The sequence below is a fragment of the Stegodyphus dumicola genome, chromosome 1 (genome assembly GCF_044657685.1).
Source record: "Stegodyphus dumicola isolate Sdum_Otavi_A_Nest chromosome 1, ASM4465768v1".
In the NCBI taxonomy this organism is placed as follows: domain Eukaryota; kingdom Metazoa; phylum Arthropoda; class Arachnida; order Araneae; family Eresidae; genus Stegodyphus; species Stegodyphus dumicola.
In genome coordinates this window covers 78,331,908-78,349,707 of record NC_140768.1, presented here as the reverse complement: position 1 = coordinate 78,349,707, position 17,800 = coordinate 78,331,908, and the positions used below count along the sequence as shown (strand labels likewise).

General features: G+C 29.1%; 2 protein-coding genes across 3 annotated transcripts in view; one reads left to right on the top strand and one right to left on the bottom strand.

The window, feature by feature from the left end:
• Positions 1–8,161, top strand: part of LOC118185450 (ninein-like protein) — a 212,267-nt gene extending 204,106 nt beyond the window's left edge. For both annotated transcript variants that reach the window (XM_035355295.2, XM_035355296.2), the window contains exon 16: positions 4,753–8,161. In XM_035355295.2, coding sequence (XP_035211186.1) covers positions 4,753–4,950 — 198 coding nt within the window. In that variant the 3' untranslated portion in view covers positions 4,951–8,161. The remainder of the gene's footprint in view (positions 1–4,752) is intronic.
• Positions 8,162–9,684: 1,523 nt separating this feature from the next.
• The window catches only part of LOC118185452 (cytochrome P450 2J1-like), a 49,017-nt gene continuing 40,901 nt past the window's right edge, over positions 9,685–17,800 (bottom strand). Inside the window, exon 8 of the mRNA XM_035355298.2 lies at positions 9,685–9,933. Coding sequence (XP_035211189.2) covers positions 9,704–9,933 — 230 coding nt within the window. The 3' untranslated portion in view covers positions 9,685–9,703. The remainder of the gene's footprint in view (positions 9,934–17,800) is intronic.

The following is a 17,800-nucleotide window of genomic DNA, read 5'->3' as shown; positions in this document are numbered from 1 at the left end:
TATTCAGAAATAAATTTTAGAAATAATTCTAAATTTTAGAAATAAATTGGTACAACACTAGGCATTCTAAATACGCCCCACAATTTCTGTATGCGCAGTTTACATTTTAGGTAGTAGAGAAAGAAGCTTAGCAAAGAGAAGTAACTTTAAGAGACAGCAGCAAAAGTACATGGATACAGTCGTACATGGGAAGAAAAACATGCCTTCTTCCCCTAAAACTGGAATCAACTAACTTTATACCAACATTTCTGGCATGCTTCCACCAAAAGCTGCCACTTGTGAAGTCTAAAGGAGCTACTGCTGTATTTTGTGATTCGACCAGTAAAGTGAACTGGTTCTTTAAATTAGTTTGCGACACTTAGCCCATCTATAATGTGCTTAGTTGATTTTAACGCTTCTAATAAGACATAGCAGTCTGAATTTAATTTAAAAAATTGAATAAAAGAAATATTTAAATAAAAAAAGTGGAGTTGTATAGTAAAATCAAATTGGCTATTACATTGCTTCAGTAAAGATATTTTTATGAAAGATTGTAATGTGGTAGATACTTCCCCCCCCCCCCCCGAAAAAAAAAAGCGAAATTAGACATTGCTGTTAAATAGGATTCATTTTAAGTCAAATCCAATGGAATCAAATGAGTGTAATTATTTGCAATAATCAATCAGTTATATCCAATGAATTCTGCAATGTGCAATTATATCCAATGAAATCAATTATTTGCGATTTCAATAATCTTTGTAATGTTTTCAGATTTGATTGTTTATAATAACCAGTAACATTGTTTTTTATAAAAACTATGAATAACTTTTATATTTTATTTCTATGGCTTAAAAGGATTTTAATATGGAAGAAAATTAGATGTAGTGATTTTGTTAAAGTGGTCTTGATGGTTGAGAACCTAATAAATCTGTTTCAACTTTTAAAATATATTGTAAAACCTATGGTTAAAGCCTGGGTTTAAGTGCCTAAAAATTGAATGGTCTAAAAAATTGCTAAAAAATTCTCGTCAAAATAAAAAAGGTCCCACAAATGAAAGAAATGTTATTTAAAAACCCCCAAATAAAAAATAATAATATAAAAATGACTGAATTGACAAACATTAACAAATGGGTTAAAACCCAACCAATTACACATACCTGTCACTTGAATGTTGTTATTTTATTTATTTATTTATTTTTTAATTTTCAACCTTATGCAAATATATTACAATTGTCCTCAATTATTAAGTGCTTCTTGATGTTTTCAAAAGTAAAGATCTTCTGATCTCAGTACATAAGTTTTTATATCGTTGGAGGCTTCTCTCAGCATATAGTACAGTTTATCATTAACTCCTCTGTAGCTTCAAAAGAGTCTGCTTCTCTTGTCAGCATGGCCGGTAGCAACCAATGTGGTAAAACTTTGGAATTTAGAACATCACTGAGCTGAAGAATTTAGGATCTGCAAAGATTGCACTGGGTAGCAAGAAGCTTAGTACCCGATCTGCCTGTCAAGATTAGAGATATTTTCTGCATAGTTTGGAAGCCACAGTTTTTAAGTCAAAACTGTTAAATTCAAATTTAGCAACTGCAGTATTTGAAACTTTGGCTTTTTTATCAATGTAATTTATTTCAACAACTAGTTTCATATTCTGCTCTTTAATAGTTGAAATTGGGGTCCTGAAATTGGATCTGATGTATGCAAGATTTCCTTCAATTTTGTCTGTGGAGAAAGCAGTCTGTGTAATTTGAACTGAACCAGAACTGTACCAACTAAATAACAACAAAAAAAGTTTGATTTTATGAAGATAAAAAAATGTATTCACATAGCTGTGAGAGTGTGTCTGCCAAGAATGTGTCTGTGGAATAGCTTTTTCTTTTTTGCATGCAATTCTATGGAACTAAACGTGCACAAAAAGTCTTAAATAGCTAGGAAATGCCAGTATGGTGAAATTCTTAGAAGTGGCACTCAAGCCTGTGTTTATAGATAAGGATTAACAGATTACATATGCAGTGTTCTGTGGATATAACATGGCTTCCTAGTAAAAGTGAGTTCACAGGGGTTGATACAGTGTTATTTCAAGATAATTTTGTTTTCAGTTTGATTATTAGACTCTTTCTCAAAATGCTCTGCAATGCCTGAGAAATGCCCTAAGAAGCCTCAAAATCCTCTACAAATGTTTTGAAAGTAGAAAACCGTCAAAAGTACAGAAAATGGAGGGAAAGAAAAGCATATATTATCAATATCCAGGACTTGGTTATTATAGTAATAGTAATAAATTATGAAGCATTATTAATTACATGATGTACACGAGGGCATAAAAAGTATGTAACGCTTGTATGAGAAATATGACTGTCCATTCATGCAAATAAAGTGAAAGAATTATTCCCCATAAAATATTTATATTTTTATTAAATGTTTCTAGGCAATGAATAACAACTAAGTAATTCCTTCAGCCACTTAAATATATTTGAAGTATATGCTTTTATGAATAAAATAGACTGGAATAATGAATTAAAACAAGAATTTTCAAATAAAGAGTATTTTGAACAAACAGTTTTAAATGTGCTTATATATATGAAAATATTTACTGTATAATAAAATATTAGGGTAGTAAAGAAAGAAAAAATATGCATAAAAATATATAAATGCTGAATCTGCAAAATAGAATTGATAATAATAAATTTACTCCTTATGATACTACACAAAATTTTTTAAATAACCATTTAAGAGATTATATAGCTTAAAATAAGAAACTGTAAAACTTCTTTTTTAAAAGGTATTACAGAAAAAAAATTTCAGTGCAAAAAAGAAGCAATTAACTAATCAGTACTTAACTCGTAGAAAATCTACAGTATTCCAGGCTTGAAAAATATATTAGTTTTAGAATTTCATATAAATTAGTTTATGAGAAAATTAAATTCATTAGCAAAAGTTGCATTCATTAGTAAAAAATGAAATTCATTAGTGAAGCAAAACATGATTTTATAATGTAAAATATGGTAAGGGTGACAATTTTACTATGTAATGTAGTGTATGAAATGCTGGATTTAGTCATCTTAGAACATGCCTGATGTAATATTTTTGTTTAAAACAAATGTTCTATATGTTATTAAAAGATTTAAACTTTTTAGCTTTCAGTAAAGAATATAAGAATCGTTATATTTATCTTTAAGAGAAACAAATTTAAATTACAAGGACAATTTAATACTATTTCAGAAATATTAAGTAACTTCCATAAAAAAATCACGTGGAAGTACTTCAAAATGTAGAAGTTAAATTATTTAATTATCTTTCTTATAAAATTCAAGTTCATATTTGAAGTCACTTTCAGTGTAGTCTCTTTCCTTTTGTTATAAACCACCATAAAAAAACTGAGGGTAATTTTGTATTCAGTCTGTAATGGTATTATCATCATAATTAAGGCAGTTATAGGTAAGTACATTCAGGAAGTTACAAAAAGATAGTTAATTATATGTGAGAATACTTTTCAGTATAACATTGCTGTTTGTTTATTCAAACTTATTAAAATGCGTATAAACTAATTACGGATTTTGATGGATTAAAAATGAAAATGAATGCAAAATGAAATTCCTTAAAAACAAAATATAGGCAGTGTTCTGTTAATTAAATTTTGATGCTTTAAGCATTGTTATACACAAAGAATAATAAATTATGGGATTTCCTAGATGATAAGAAGCTTACGGAAAAGTGTAAATCCTAAATAAATCCATAAGTATATTTCAAATAGCATATCTCTCATTATATTTTAGATGAGAATGAAAACTAACTATAAAGTGTTCTTCATTACAAATATAAATTAATTAGTAATTAGAATAGTAATAGTAATTAAAATATAGCATTAAAAGAATTTACCCAAATCTTTTTTTCAAATCTTCTAAATTTTGCATTTGTGTAGATTTTGTATGTATCTGTAACCTGATTCATAATTTTATCAACAACTGATCTTTTAGTTTCAGTGTTGAAAAGATAAATAAATATCTTCAAATATATACACATACACATACATATACATACTACATGTGTATTAACAGCATATGGTATAAAAATAAAACACGTTTTCGCTTGAAAATTTTCCTGAAGATATTATAGCAAGAAAATATGTTGTTCTTTGAGAAACTCTTTTGTAATATATATTTCAGTTAAAATAACAGATCTGAATTTCTTTTCAAAATTTAATGTCATTAATTTAAATTCATGCAAATGTGAAATATTTTTCTATTTACTATCATAATGACATACTTTGATGTGTTATTTATTATTGTCATCTTTCAGTTGAATTATCTATTACAAAACAGAAGCATATTTTATTTAGCATTTAAATTTTATGGTAGAAGATTCGTTGGCATTCAAGTAATGAAATTTAAAAAAATTTCTGTATTTTAAGTTCCAGAATTGAAGTTAAGTAGTAAATAATTAATTCAGAAATAATCTCAGTTTGAATGCTTTTTTGTATCAATTGTTTGTTTGTAAATTTAGTCTGAATATTTTGTTGTCAAACTACATAAATGATGTAAATAACAGTTTGTAACATGCACAATCGAACTTCAAGTAACTGTACTGTAACAGTAGTATGTCATTCATTTGCCAACAAAGAACTATTAATAAGGTATGTTTGAGCCATTAAAAATACATCCGTAAATTATCATAATTGAATTCTCTATTTTGTAAACTCTTATTTGTGAAAAAATGTAATTGTCATATCTTCAGATTAAAAATATACCTTTTTAAATAATATTTTCTTCATATTTTAAGGGAAACCAGCCAAGCTCAGTTGATATTTTGTTAAAAGATATGCTGTCAGATCAGACACATCTGATGCAAAAGTTACAGGTTGCAGAAGAAAAAAGAGTGAAGATGGAGAGAGCATATAGGCATGCTGAACGAAAAATTAAAATCTTGAGTCATCTTCTGTCAATGTCTACTGTATCAGAAGCAACAGCAGTCTCATAATTTTCACAGATTTCACATTTGGGCATTAAATAGTTGAACTATTTAATTCATCAAGAATTAATTTGAAATTCCATGACATTTTTTAATAGTCGTTTAAGTGCTCAGTTTTGTTGTATTTATTTTTATTACTCACGTTATCTGCATTTTTTTTAAAGTGATTGTTGTATTAAGAAAAAGAGAAAGGTATTTCTGATAAATAAAATGAAACAAATTAAAATGTCTATAAATTTTATCTGCACAATATATACAATTATATTTGAATGTTACATTAGATGTTCATTAATCTATAATTTATATATTTTATTTAAAATGTGTGACTGTGAAACATTGCAGAAGCATAATCATTGAATTTCTCTGGCAATGAAATAATTGTAGAGTAAATTCATGAATCAATATCTCATATATTTTGCAATAATGTATTTTGATCCATACATTCAAGTAATGAAAACATGTTTAAGAAAGAAATTTTTTATCAGAGAATTTTGTTGAATTCCTTGTGGGTTACTAACAGATGCATTTAAGAGCATCAGCAAACTGCTGATTATTTTTTAACATTCATTGATTTATAATCTGAATGTGCTTACTGGAATTAAATTGTGTGAACCATTTCTAATTGCAAATTGTTGCTCGCATTTTTTTAAAACCTAGTCATGATTATTGTTTTAGATTTGATGCTGTGCCACATTTTTTTTTTTTTTTGCTTAACTAGTCTTAAGGGGGAGGGAGGAATTCTCTTTGTTACTAGTATTTCTCTTTGTTATTAGTATTTTGAGTCAATATATCTAGATGCTACTGATAATTGCTCATAATCAGTTCCTTTTTTGTAATAGTTCCTTTTTTTACCATTCTGCCCCATTTTTATTTGTAGGATATTATCAATAATTGAGATAATTTTATTTATTTCTCATCTTAAATCGCATTTTCTAACAGAAAAATTTAACAGGCATAAATGATTTTTATTGTTATATAGAAAGAAACTGTTAATGCAAGGTGGTTCGTAGTTGAATTCCTTTTCTTTTTCCCTTTGGGCTTCTGAAGAATCATTAATAATGTTCATTTATTAACATCATTGTTGTATAGTTTAGCATTCCAGTTTTATTCTCCAAATAATTGGGGTGTTTGATATAAAAATTCATTATATATATATTTATTTCAGTTCTGAAATGTTTGGAACATAAATGTGTGTTTTCTGTATGCTGACTTTGAACTAACAGGATACAAAATCAGTGTACTTTTCATGACCGTCCTTTTTTTTAAAAAAAATTGACTTTCTTGCACATAAATGAAGTGAATCTATGTAATTATGCAGCTTTTTGGTGTGGTAAATATCATAAGGAAACGCATTTTGCAATTTTTGTTTTTAAATGGATATTGCAAATTTTATGTTTTGTTACCTGTGTAATTTCTACAGTTTTCAGTAAGTTTGTGCCTTTATGCTTGTTATAGTATATGTAAAGTATTTTATTATAGCATGCACTTTTTATCATGATTTTTATCATAAGTCTTGTTATTATGAATGGAGAAGTTTATAGTCAATAAGTCAGTGTTGTTTGCTATCATGTAGGGATTTTTTCTGATCATTTTGGAGTTATGTAGAGTGATATTATTTTTAAATTTTGTAATACAGGTATAGGTGCTAAGTTTGTGTTTGATACATGTACGGATTATTTCAATGATGTAAAATGTGTATAAAAATCGAATTTAGATTGAATTTTTTACTAAATTGTGATATATTCTGAATTATTCTTTATATTATTTGATATTTTCCAAGACTTATATTTGCAATTTTTTTTTTTTTTTGTTTTTGTTTTGTGCGCGTGGATATTGATGCATGCGATTCATTATTTTTAGAACCTGAGAAATTGTCATTAATTGATACAGTTACTCTTCATATAAAAATATTTGTTGTTATCAAGAACAGAAATTAGTTAAAAAAAGAAAAAGACAGTTGTAAAACCTCAAATTATTCTCATACCCAGTGTAATTCTGTAATGATTTAAGCTAAAATGAAAATATTTTTAGAGTATGATAATTTTCTATCATTTGAGCAGTGAAGAAAATCAAATTCAAAACAACAAATGTAGTGAAATAAATGGGATGATTTGTATATATTTATTCATTTTTGGAAATTTAATTACCAGTTACATGGAACATGCCATTGGCAAATTTAATCCCCACCTCCCTCAAAGTAGCTGAGTACCATATTTCAAGGGAAAATGAATGAAATATCTTGATTTCAAGTAATTTTATGTTATTTGTCAGGAATATTATATTAGCATCATAATTTTGATAGTATTCATATTACATAGAAAATAACTGTAATGTAATTTTATCAATATTGAATAATTAAGTTGTAGATAGAAAAATTCTTGAGGTGCTTCTTTAAATGTTTGCCTTACATTGATTTTTTAATTAGAATTTGAGAACTTTTTTTGTTAATTCTGAACAACTATAGTTTGTCTTTTCCTAAAATAGAATAAAATCATCATTTTTCTCATACTAGTAAATAAGTACAAATTTTATTGAAAACTATATTAACATTATTATTGGATATTATGCAATAAAAATGTGAGATAAATATTTTAAATATTTTACAAGGACTTTATTGTTGCATTAATAGCATGTTGTTTGTCAATGATAATTTTCAATTAAAGAAAATTTTTATGTCATGCCAAAAATGATGCCTGTATGTAGAATTGGCAAATGTTGATTGCTTCTTTACATAAACTTAAATGGCCCCATTTTTGTGTAACATGACTGCTTTGTTATTTATAAGAAGAATAGATTAGATGATTTTAGATCTGTGGCAATTATTGTTAGTTGCTTATAGCATAATACTGGAGACAGTTTACTGTTGTCAGAGCTTAGTGAACAAATTCTTATTACTGCTATATTTTTTTAGCATTTTAAAAATTATAAAATACCAGTTATACTTAAAAACATAATAAGGTACTTATTTTTGTACTTTTTCAGCTATATTTTTTAGTAGAAGTTTGCATGTTATCAATGTTGTATTTTGATTTACAATTCCTTTGACTGATTATTTGGAGATTCATACTTTTGAATTATGTAATTATGTTCTAAAATTTTATTCTAAATTATAGTTACTGTAGGTCATATAATTATTTAAAAAGGTACTTGGTGGTTGTGTATTATCATTTTATGTTGTTTGAGATTGCTTAGCTTGAATAAATATTATTTCAAAAACTTATATTTGTACTTGATATAACATGATTTAAATTTTTCTGAATAATGCTAATTCAAGATGTGTAATTGTAATAAATAGAATTCACTAACATGTAAATCATTCTTTACAAACACATCATGTTATAATGATACTCTTTATTGCATCTGAATTCAGGTATGCATAATTTGGCTTTAATTTAAAACTATTTCTTTGAGAAGATCGAGTACTTTTATTTTATTTTTTTTTAAAGAACTCTTAAATGCAAAGAATCAATATAAGCAGAAGAATGACTTAATATTTTGTCATAATTTTAAGGTAGTTTCTTTAAATTCAGCATATATTAGTATGAAGATAAAAATATGAAATAAGTCCCACAGTTTGAAAAATTTACATACTGAATTATTTTACTGTAAAATGTGTAGCTTTGTATAGTGAATTGAAGGGAGAAAATTGCTTTGTATATTCAGAGTAATTCCTCATTCTGGACCATAAATTTTGAAGCATTTGTTTGTGTAGTTTCATTATATATGCAATTACTGCTTGTTATGTTAGGGTTCTGTTAATTCAAATTTTCGAAAAATCTCTCTTAGGATTGTTGTTGTTTGTTAACAAGATATTGATTTTTTTTTGTCCTACCAGTTTTTTCACTATCCAGTTTTCTGCTTATGAGAGTTATAAATTCCGTATAGAAAGAAGGCCGAGTTCTTTCATTAAAATTGTCATTGTAACCTTTCATCAATAAAATTGTCTTTGTAACCTTTCATCAATAAGTGCTTTGTCCAAAGCACAAATAACATTAAAAAATTATTTGCCAAATAGAAATAAAAAGTGTTCTTAAAATCGATATAATCTATCTATTTTAATTTTAGTATGGCGTTTAGATAGTTTCTAGGAAAGTCTTATTGACTTAATTGCATTTTAATGTAATTATTTTTTTAAAATATTTTTTTAATGATATTTAAAACATGGATAATATAATGTGTGCTATATACTAGCTGGCATTAAAATATTAGCATAGTGAATATAAGCATAATGAAACCTATCTACATCATTTAGTGGATTTTATTGTTTAGTTCTAGCTTCGATTTCCAGCTGTTGAATATTGCTGCCTACTTGAAGATTTCCTCAAATAGATCTTCCCAAACAAAGTTTCTTTAAGTATGTTGTTTTCCCGTATGTGTAATGCAATAAGTAAGCGAACTTGTTTCCTCTAAAAACTGCTCTAAGGAGGTATATCTTCTAAGGTTGAAAGCTTTAAATTATTTACGAACCCATATGGTCGTGTTTCAAGCGATTCTTTTCGCGAATACTTGTAGTGTAGGGGTTAGAATACCCAGCTAGCAATTGGTAGTTTGCTAGCATTGTTTCGATTACCGATTGCAGCATAGTTGATATTTACCGCCTCGGGGTTACTCTAATAATATGCATATGGACTCTAATAAGCAGGACAATAAGTAATATCAATGCATTTTATCCACTTCGCTCAGCTTCAGGGCTTTAATCAGTTGTCAGAAAAATGTATTCATTACTTCATAAAATAAAATAAGTCATTTGCGTATAAATTTATTACTTAGCTTTAGCATCCTTTAAAGCAGAATCCATCTTTTCTGAATACACTTCGTCACGGAGTTTTAGACAAATGTTGCTTAAGAAAACAACTTTGGCTATTCCTAGGACTTCATTAAATTTTTTCTCCACATTATCTGGTAATGTAATTATATATCTTTGCATTAGTCTTGTGAAATAGAGAAATACTTCTACTTCAGCCATGTGCTCACCAAGACAGTTCCTTTTACCTAAAGTAAAAAAGTAATTTTGTATTAAAATTTTCTTAGATTAAGTAAGTTAGGTTATAAGTTAAGTAAAATTCAAAATTAGTTCATTATTTAGAAAAACTCAATGCATTTCAAGGAAGAAGGATGAAACTCCCGTCTTCTTCAAAGACGAGAAATACGTACACGGATGTACTACACACGTATGTCACTTAAAATAGGCGAAATGGAATCAATTAAAAGAAATAAACAGTCGTGCCGGCGCTATGTGTCCAGCAAAATAAAAATCGATGTAAGAAAAATTATGAACTTTAAAAAATTCAAAGGGGAAAATGACATTTAAAATAGTGAATAAAATTATCTCATTTTTACCCAGATAACTTATAATAAAATTTAGGTGAAATTTTGGCAACAGAAACGAAATTCTTAGTACCGAAGCCAGAAAATACATTAATATAGCTTATATTTCGAGCTACAAACATGTATCAAGTAGGCCGAAACAATACTTAATATTAATTTAATAATATAAAAATTAAAAAATTAAACTTAAACCTCTTGAGACCCTTGGTACCCAGTTGGGGACTTCAGTACATTAGCATTTACTCCAATAATAAACGTTTGTTTGACTTAAATCCCAGAGTATCCAATTGGGAAAAAAACTGATCTTTATTGTCTGCTAAAAGAGTGCAGCACCATACTGATGTCAAACTATTTTATACAGCTTTGAAATCGAGAAATGAGAGAAAATGGCGTCTCGACCGACTAGAGGTAAGTTGATTTATTTTTTTAATATTAATGATTATAATTATTAAGTTTTTACTCATTTTTTAAACTAAGAAGTCTATAAGCTTTATTCCACATGCATTTTTGTAAAATTACTTTGTTATTGTTTTCGATTTTTTTTACTTAGAAAAGAAAATACCCGTTTGGGTACCTTGGAATCAGAGTATACCGATGGTGCTAAATGTTGTTTTCATTTTTTTCAGTAAAATATTTGACATATGAAGAAATCAAAGTGTTGCTTGAACAAAGTGATGGATAAACTCTCTGATATTGATTATCCAGACTTCGAAAATATTCCAGAAAGTGATACTGATTCTGAACATCTGGAAAATGAAGGCATTCTAACATCTGAAGAAAATGAATGTCTTCTTTTGTCAAGTACATTTGGTATCAAACCTGAAAGCAGGTGTAAGAGGTGGGCAAAAGAACAAAGACAGCGAGTAGATGTCATGCAACCTTCTATTCTAAGGGCGTATAACATTTACATGGGAGGTGTTGATATGATGGACAAACAAACAAGATTTGGGCATTCCCTGTTCCGTGCACTCGCACACTACAGGTCCACTATCCCTTTGGGCACTTCATGGAGGTTCAACCTCCACTATTACCCTTCCAGCGAAGCAGCACACCACTTGGATAGGACACCAGGCAGCACTGGTCATCAATTGCTCCTGCCAGTCACATGGGCAAGCCCGTCGCAGAGGGCCGTTATCAGCAAACGGGGGGGGGATCAAGAGTTAGATGTATTAAATGTTACTTGTAGCTTACAAAACAGGAATTGCTTCTTTGAATTTCATAACGAATAACTGTTTAAAAAAAACTATATACATTGATGTAACTCTTTACATCATTATAATGACATTATATGCATGTAGTTCCAAGATACACATTTGGGTACCACTTAATTAACATAAATACAATTTTCAAAATGTACTTTTTATATATTTTTCTTTTTAATAGTTCCATTTTAAGTACATACACAAAAAATTAGATAAAAATATCGAGGAATTACTGCTCGGGTCTCAAGTGATTAATGTATCCTAAAGTGATGTAATTTTTGGTACTGGAACAAATATTGCACTGTTTTTGACAAGTGAGGTTTATCATTGCTTTAAAAGTGACTTTTAAAACATCGTAATGGTGAAATCTGGAAGTTGATTTCTATATGTTCTTCGTATATTTAATTTTATAACAACAGGATGATTCACAATGATACGTTAATGCGAAAAACGTTAGCAACACTTTTGTACAGTCGTGTATTTTAAAGCACTAATTTCCGAAATTCAGCATACCCCGCTTTAAAAATAACCGTTATGTATAAATTTCGTATCCATTTTTCTCGATGAATTCATCAATTAACGTTGTATAATGCTATCTTAATGCTGCTAGTTTTACAATAACTGCTAATTCTAACTTTTGAGGTTCTTAGCAAGAAATATACAGCTCTTAATATTTCATAAATCTTTTTGATTTTAAATCTTTTAGATAAGGCAGTTAAGTAATTTGAAATTAGTAACTAGTTTTTCTGAAGATAATTGAGTACTACGTTGTTTAGTTTTTCTTACGGATGGAAAATTTTGCAGTTGCTTTTGTATTTTCTCGAAATAAACACTTAGTTTCTCCTCAAAAGCAAGTATTTTATTTACCAACTTTGAGATAATTTTATTTTCACCTTGTTATCCCCGACTGAGAATAAGTCTTTATGTTAGTGCACAGAAAGGTTAAAATATGCTATCTCCTATTATTTTTATGTCTGTTTATTCTGCTTTATTGTTTCATATAAAATAACTTTCGGGTGTAAAAGAAATACCGATCTGAAACGTTTTCTCTCATTAACCATCCACTATCCGTCACTATAGTTACTCTTAAATTTCTTCCATTAATTTTTCAAATTTTCTACGATTCAGTGGTTGTGAGGGAACAACATTATATTTATTACAATTTTTGTCATGGCTTCTATTTCAGGCATAGTGACACGTGCTGTTAAGTTCTCTTGATGAATGATATAAAGAAATAATGACACATTTTTTAAATCAGACTTCTGGTTTAACACAGAAATAAATCCTTTCTCATGAGACGTCATTGATAGACATCCATATGTGCACACACAAAATAATTTCGTTATATCAATATAATTGTTTCCTAGAAACGTACAAATAAAATGGAGATAATATTTGCCTCTGATTTGATTTTTCACAGGAAGAAATTTCTGAAAGTCATTTTAAATTAAATTCTTTTCTCTGCAGTATTTAATAAAAATAGAACACTGCGGTATTTTTGAAATCTCAATGCTAGAATCAATGACCAAGCTAAAATCTGTACAATTTTTTAAAATCTTCTATGATGTAAAATGCGTTTTTGCAATATTTTGTGTACGCTTAATGCAGGCGGAATCTAAGAGTTCGTTAGCTTTAATATACGAAATTATTTGATTTTAATTTTACTTAAGTTTTCAAATAATACTTGGAAGAACTCATGAACATTCCTTGACAGTTTCTGCGTCAGTAAACGTTCACAATGGTTGAATTTGTAACATATTTCATTTGTTCTCACCGCTGTACCTTTTGAAATCTTCAAATAGGTAAAGCAAACGAGTTGCTGGACCATATTCATTTCGTACAACAACGTGTTCCTTTTCCCACTTCTCCTGACGTAATCTATTTTCGTCATCTGTTTTCACTTGCTTTCTGAAGAAGCTTATGCAATTATGGATACTAAAATTATACGAATGTATTCTTAAAATTAAAATAATGGAAAATTAGTTTTGCTACGCGCCAACGTAACTGCACAACTGCAACAATTCGTGCATGCGCAATGTAAGATTAGCTGTGAATTTCTGCCAATTGCATTTGGCAGAGGTCTGTATTTTAGGAAGTGGATTTCTTAAAATTTAAATTTGGCAAGACATGTGAAACTTGAGTTTTGTCATACGTTTGGGAAACGAAATGTTTTAGTACACGTGACTAGCAATTTTTATTTCCAATATATGTGATTCGCAAGATATTAAATTCTGCGTGACCCCTCAAAATAGTACACAGCAAAACAGCTTACGACAAAATAACTCATGAAAAATTAGCCTTGTCAAAATAGCCTAAATATAACTGTCTTATTTCTAATTTTAGTTCAAAAAACATGTTACACAAATATTGACTTTTCATATCATCCGACAAAAATCGCATTCAGTTTTAGTATCTAAAACTAAATAAAAGTATTTTTTATACCTTATACATTTTTCAAAAATAAAAATAAGTGTTTATCGACACTCGTATTTCAAGATTATTGTTATACTTGGATACTCTTTTACACAAAACATGTATCCTTTCGTAAATCATATAACAATTATATTTTTTAATATGGGTCTGAGGATACCAAACTCTCCTATGCCTCGGTGTGGAAATTATTATTTTGTCAGTCTACTTGATTAATTATTGTGAAACGTTTTTTAATAAGATATTCGTGTCAGCCAGTATTTATATAAATATGCGTACAGAATCAAATTTGAACGTGCATATTTTTCATCATGTCATTGAATGCAAAATATAATTACTTATTTACACATACGCCATGGCACTCTTTTATGTCGCCTGCATATTTTTAGATACTAAAAAATTTGAAGACTCTTCGCGAAACCTAGACTTTTAGTTCAGAAGGCTTTAATTTAGGCTATTTTGTCGTGGTCTCTATCGCCCTCTTAAGTGCTGCGCTTCTCGGACTACCAAAATTTCATTTTGGCCTGCATGTAGAAGCTTGCCGCGCCACGCATGGCATACGGGTTGAATACGTACGGCTTATCGCAAAAGCTGTGCGAAATTTTGTGCAATTGAATCTATTAAAAATTACCTTAATTGGAAATACAGTGAGACATATGTATATATTATTTCTGTAAAACCCCTTTATATCTACGCAAGGAAACCAGAAAAAGGCTGTACATTAGAAACTTATTTCTTAGGTTACTGATAAATATTAAATATATCGCATAAAATCATCTTATATAGTTTAATAATTAAGGCTCGAAAATCAAACGTGGAAATAAATATGAAACAAGTGGCGTTCATGGCGGCCAGTAAATCGCATGTGATTTTAAAAATTTGTCATTCCACGTAGTATTTCAAATGTCAGTTTATAATGGCGTCACCATTCTATATGAAATATATGTTGTTTAACAACCTGATATGATTTCAAAATAACATAATTCCTTCTTATTATTAAGATAGAACAGTTGAATTGCATACGGCGATAAAGAAACTTCTTGTGCGAATGATCCTCTTCGTATAGCGTGTTCTGCAATGAAATAAATTATCTTCATTTTCTAGTTATATAATGTAAGTTGTAAATATTATGCTAGAAATAACCAAGATAAATATTTTTAATTTGGTTAATACTGATATACTTCAAACCTTACATTTTAAAAATTTTTATGTTAAAAAGGAGAGCTTATAAAATGGAAGATTTATTCCATTTTAAATTAAATTATATCTTTATATTAAGCTTTTAAACAATGCGATGAGTTAAATATTGTTTTCGATTTTTAGTTAGTTAATTTATTTTGTACTGAAAATAATTATGCGAGAAATAATGAAGTTTAATATTTTCGATTTGTTTAACTCTGATATGCTTCACACATTGAGAGTTTTTTAATTTTTATGCGAAAGAAAACAGCCATAATGTGGAAGAATTATTCCATTTGAAATTAAGTTATGTCTTCATATTAAGCTTGTAAACAATGCTGAAGGAAAAAAAAAATCCTTTTCTCCTCATAACAGCTGGCTCGGTGATAACATCATTATTCAGTGCTGAAAATAATCAAATATGTAGCATTACCGAGTTCTGATATATCTATAAAAGAAATTAATTAAACATTGTTTTGCTTGATTTAATTTGGCGTCTGTTTGTAATTAAGTGGGGAGGTTTCTAACCGAATCAATATATTACGGGAAAAATAAACGAAGATACAGTGTTTTTGTCATTACGGTGCTGAAACACGTTTTATTTTTATGGTCTTTAATTCAATTAAAAATTCATTAAGTGGTCAGTTATCTAAAGAAATGGCGAGCAACTGTATTTGAAATAATGGATTAATAACGTTAAGGCTAAACCGTGATTGCCAGGGTAAAGAACATTTAGTGCCATCATTTTCATTGATTGTTGGGCGGAGAATAAATAGCTTCCATTATTTTTGGCTTCCTGATGTAGGAATTGTTAAATTATCTTCATGCATCGAAAGGATGAATAAAGAAATCCAAATTCTCGTTTGGATGCTTACGCGCAAATTAGTGAGATTAATCAGAAAATTGGTTGAGTTAATCGAAGAACGAAAGTTATGTGTTAACATCATAACTCATGAAACCTCTGTATTTTTGGAAAACAGCATTTATCAAACTTTTTGAGGAACCCATGAAAATGTTCTCATTCGAAGAGTCCTTCTAATAGAACTATCATAAACAAAGTATCTTAACATGGACTCACCAATGGTCGAGTGTTTATGGCAGCTGAATACTGAAGGTTCGACCTTGACTTGATCCCAAGCGAGTATAAAATATGTAGGATGTGATAAATAATTTTTTGCAATTAAAAACCATTATTCTTTTTCTTTTAAGGCTCACCAGCTTCTAAGGCGGTAAAGATGCTGAACACTGGTAGTTCGATCAGGGGAATCCCGCCGAATGGACTAGTTGCATAATCGGGTTTCGAGCTTTTCCCAGTGGTTAATGGATATAAATATAAGCTTTGTTTCCCTTAAAACATACCTCACGAAAACATCCTTTTTCTTGGGCAGATAACTCTTGCTTGATTTACTATGTCAGAATAACCTAACTTAGCCGTAGCGCTAGCGATGAGATGCGCAATTTGTGGTAATTAAACAATGAGATTCTTGTAAGACTACGGGTTTAAAACTTATATAAGACTCATAAGTCACAACTGTATTAATTTTTAAAGGTAATTTGTTACCTGATTCTCAAACAATTTTTTTTGTGTAAAAAAAAAAAAAAAAAAAAAAAAAAAAAAAAAAAAACCACCTTTGTTTCAATTGCATTATACTCCAGAGTTATCAGTGTGAGCACAGCAATTACTGCCCCGGAAAGAAGTTTTATTTTCAACCATCCGCCTTACTTCCCAGACTTGTTACCCTGTGATTACTTTTTTCTATCAAAACCGCTTCTTAATTGAAATTCTCTGATATGAAAACATCCAAAAGACCGTAATTGTATACTCTTGAAAGCCACACTAAAAAAATACCTCTAAAAAATCTTTTCTCTCGTTATCTGCTTAATCCAATACTTGCATTAGCTCAAAAATATCTTACATTCAGTAATTTACAGCCTTTTCAAATGCATAAATTGTGTTGTTCTTCATTCTTCTTTCGAATTTGATTACTCAATTGCAGACACTGCGTGTGTATAATAATTTAATAAAAGTTCCCAGTACAGCCTTTGATTTGTTTCTGAGTGAAAATAATTTTACTTTCTTTATTATCTTATTCATAATTTATCAAATCTGTGCATTTTTACTTAATTTATTAGCTACTTTTTGATTAATTGTATGTCTCTGTGAAAGATAGCATGTGTGTTCAAGGCTAGTATGATAGTAAAGAAACTGTAAGGAATAAATACAAGCTCTAGTCAAAAATAAATTCGGTAAAAATTTAACCTTAGAGTGGTGTTGATTCATCAGACATATACGTCGATTAGGTTTACATATGTCCCATTTTTACTTCCTTGTACGAAGTAAAAAGGAAGTATTGTAATCGCGAATAGTTTCAGGCATCGTATTTCAACTCAAATATCCATTTTCACCGCTATCGAATGCAATTTAAGGACGTTTTTGCGTGACATTTGTACGTAAGGACAGGGTAAAGGACTCGTTTCCCCCCAAAAAATTCTAAAACTGATTTAAAATGAATTGTGAAGAGAACTTTTCATGACGTCTGTGCGTACGTACGTATCTCGCATAACTCAAAAACGGGTAGCCTCAGAACGTTGAAATTTTGTATATAGGATTGGATTAGATTGGTTTATTCAATTATGGCAAAGCACACGAGGGCTATCTGCCTAAAGGGAGGGATGCCTTCGTGAAGGACTTTCTAAGGGAAAACCACGAAAACACCCAT